General features: G+C 45.0%; 1 protein-coding gene across 1 annotated transcript; it reads right to left on the reverse strand.

The window, feature by feature from the left end:
• Window positions 1–1,400: 1,400 nt before the first annotated feature.
• Window positions 1,401–3,105, reverse strand: LOC129088672 (conserved oligomeric Golgi complex subunit 5-like). The gene is made up of 3 exons (XM_054595984.1): window positions 3,041–3,105; window positions 2,365–2,504; window positions 1,401–1,493 (listed from the first exon to the last, which is right to left on the reverse strand). The coding sequence occupies exons 1-3, from the start codon at window positions 3,084–3,086 to the stop codon at window positions 1,401–1,403; spliced, it is 279 nt and encodes a 92-aa protein (XP_054451959.1). The 5' UTR covers window positions 3,087–3,105.
• Between the last annotated feature and the right edge of the window lie 279 nt (window positions 3,106–3,384).

Below are 3,384 nucleotides of genomic sequence, written 5' to 3' on the forward strand. Positions count from 1 at the left end.
GCAGCACAACTCCAGGATCACCTCATACAACATCACTTGTTTGAAAAATTCCAGTCTGGTTTCCGCAATGGCCACAGTACAGAAACAGCCTTGGTCAGGGTCACAAATGACCTCCTGATGGCAGCAGACACCGGCTCCCCATCTCTCCTCATCCTCCTGGACTTAACAGCTGCTTTTGATACGGTTGACCACAATATTCTCCTTCACCGCCTGCAATACACCATTGGACTATCAGGAAATGTAAAGAACTGGTTCACCTCGTACCTCACTGACAGAACTGAGCACGTTGCCCTGGGCAAAGCAAAATCACACACCAACAACGTCACCTGCGGTGTCCCCCAGGGCTCGGTGTTGGGCCCCACACTGTTCTCACTGTACATGCTCCCCCTGGGTAGTGTCATTAGCAGGCATGGCTTATCTTACCACTGCTATGCTGATGATACACAGCTCTACATCAGGACAACCCCCACTTCTTCTGCCCCTCTGCCAACATCCACACTGACCACCTGCCTGGAGGAGATAGAGGCATGGATGAAGCTCAACTTCCTACAACTTAACAGCCATAAAACGGAAGCCATCCTTGTTGGCACGCCACATCAGCTCCGCTCCCCCACCATCACCAATATCACCTTCTCTGGCCAAAACATCCCCCTTTCCACATCCGTCACCAACCTCGGTGTTAAAATGGACCCACAACTTAATTTTGACACCCACATCAAACACCTCTGTAAGACAGCTTTATACCACCTCAGGAACATCGCCAAACTCCGCCAATCACTCACCCTGGCTGATGCAGAGAAGCTCGTCCATGCCTTTGTCTCCTCCAGGTTGGACTACTGCAATGCACTCCTCATTGGGATCCCTGGCAAGAGCATCCAGAGGCTCCAATACATTCAAAACAGTGCTGCCAGGGTCCTGATGAGGGTGCGCAAGCATGACCACATCACCCCCATCCTGAAATTACTGCACTGGCTCCCCGTCCCACTCAGAATTGAGTACAAGGTCTCCCTCCTCACCCACCAGTGCCTTCACGGACTTGCCCCCCTCTACCTTCAGGAACTCCTCACCCCCCCGAAAACCTCACGTACACTCCGTTCAGGATCCACTCACACCCTCCAAACCCGACATACGAAGCTGTGCACCATGGGTGATCGGGCCTTTTCTGCTGCTGCCCCTAGACTATGGAACGCCCTCCCTGACCACCTGAGGGCTCCACAGACTACAGCTCTTTTTAAACGGAACCTCAAAACCCATCTCTTTAAAAGAGCATTTAGCTAAACTTTCTTTGAGGTTCCCCCTTTTAATAGTTTTTTGTTATTTTTTCTCTGTAGCACTTTGAGATTCTTGAATATAAAGTGCATTATAAATAAAATTTATTATTATTATTATTATTATTAAAGTTATAATGTTGGCATATAGAAATGTGTCTCATTACCTTCAAGGGACTCTATCCCAGTCGCCTGAGACAGTAAGTCTTCATGTCTGGCCACAACCTGGAAAGAAGCAGAATAAACTTAGATGGATGAGGCTCCTATTATGGATTCCAGGAGCAATTATCTGTGTGATTCTCTCTCTCTCTCTCTCATTATTATAGCGACCTCACTTTGCAACGTTGGATCAACCTCATGATACTACAGATACCACCGTTAAATACTGCGATCACGTGAGTTGCTGAATGCTTAATATATTATATTGTAACAGACTCTCCAGCCATCCTTCCTCATATGCTTATCCTGGGCTGGGCCCCAGGAGCAGCAGGCTTAGCAGGGTATTCCACATGTACCCCTCACCAAAACCTAAAACATAATTCCCTATAATCCTGGGTTCAAAGCAAGGCAGGTATGTTCTGTTCCTTTTCTGTATCATTTCTTCCTTCACACTGACTCAGTGACAGTTGGACGGGGTCCCTTAAAAGCTGTGTTTGATAGTGTGACGTTTATTTAATTTTTTAACCTAGATTGGCCCAAAAAGGTTAAGTATAAGTGTTGCTCAACTGTTTATTGACCTGGTTATGTCGTTAGAATATTCTAGGAAGGCAGATCTGCAATGGGTGAAACAAAAACATGATTGGTTGATGCTTTGCCTCGTCATTGGAGCGCTGACAAAGTCGTGACCGGCTCAACTTTGTTCATTTGGAGTCATGTCTGTCACACATGAAAATGACTTGTAGCATGTTGCTGTGTCGCTGGTTGTGTGAATGCTGCATTAGCAATTTGAACCAGACTTTATCAAGTCTGACTTGGTATTTACTGTTCCAAGTTGAGGTTATTTGCAGCAGACTCATTTGTCACAGTCTTTATCATAAGTTGAGATCCTAAGGGGCAGTGAGTCCGTGCGCTGTGTGGTGTTGTATTGGGTTTGTACCTGGCTGTGCAGCTCCTTGTCCAGCTGACTGATTCCCTGTGCCAGCTTGGCCAGTTGCTCAGCAATGACAGCATGGTGAATAGCCTGAGCTGTGTACGTCTTCACATCAAAGTCATCTGCCAGGAAATCAGTGTAGCACCCTGTAAACACAGCAGCACATCCTTTAACCATTTATACTCATACCAGGGAAAACTATTCCTTAATGTCACTTTGTGATGTTTTGTTACTAAAACTAAAACTAAATTCCTCTTCGACGATGCATTCATCTCTGTAGCTTGCTGGTTCTTCTCAATCGTCTCAATGAGCTGAGGCAGACTTTTTCTGCGGACTGGATCAGAACAGTGGAGACCACAACACTTTTTAAGACTGTCTGTCTGCTTCTCGCTTGCTGAGCTAGTTAGTTTCTTATTTTCTGTCAGCAGTGTAATAAGCCGTACAAATGAGCAGAACAAACTGTATTCCCAGGGCCTAAAACACGTTGTCGGTGAACGTACTTATATTGATAACCACGTCACTATTAAAAATGAAGATACGTAATAGCTGGTGAAGTTAGCTCGGAAAAGGGATTTTGCAAGAGCTAGCTGCAGACAAATGTCGACATTTGACAAAGCTGTTCTATCGATGAACACACTCAGTACGACACTCTTCACCGCTGCTGCTCACACAGCTGTTTTACCATCTTTCAAAAGTGAATTCGTGGAATCTTCTCTGCTGTTCTCCATGTTGATATTTCCGCATGTGACGTTTAAACCGAGGGACGTAGCGCGTCTTCTTCTTCTTTGTTTTGTTTGATAGCAGGTGGCAACTATCGTTAAAGGCGCATTAGCGCCACCTACTATGGAGGAGTGTGAACCAGAGCTTTATATTTCCTTAGCACCCGGAGAAAAAAACTAAATTATCTTAATGAATACAGATTTATTCAAAGCTGCATGGGACACGGTGCCATCAATTAGTAACACACATTTTAAACACATTTTAAATTAAATTAAATTAAAATAACTTTATAAAAAATGTGTGCAT

The sequence above is a fragment of the Anoplopoma fimbria genome, unplaced genomic scaffold (genome assembly GCF_027596085.1).
Source record: "Anoplopoma fimbria isolate UVic2021 breed Golden Eagle Sablefish unplaced genomic scaffold, Afim_UVic_2022 Un_contig_2903_pilon_pilon, whole genome shotgun sequence".
Taxonomy (NCBI): domain Eukaryota; kingdom Metazoa; phylum Chordata; class Actinopteri; order Perciformes; family Anoplopomatidae; genus Anoplopoma; species Anoplopoma fimbria.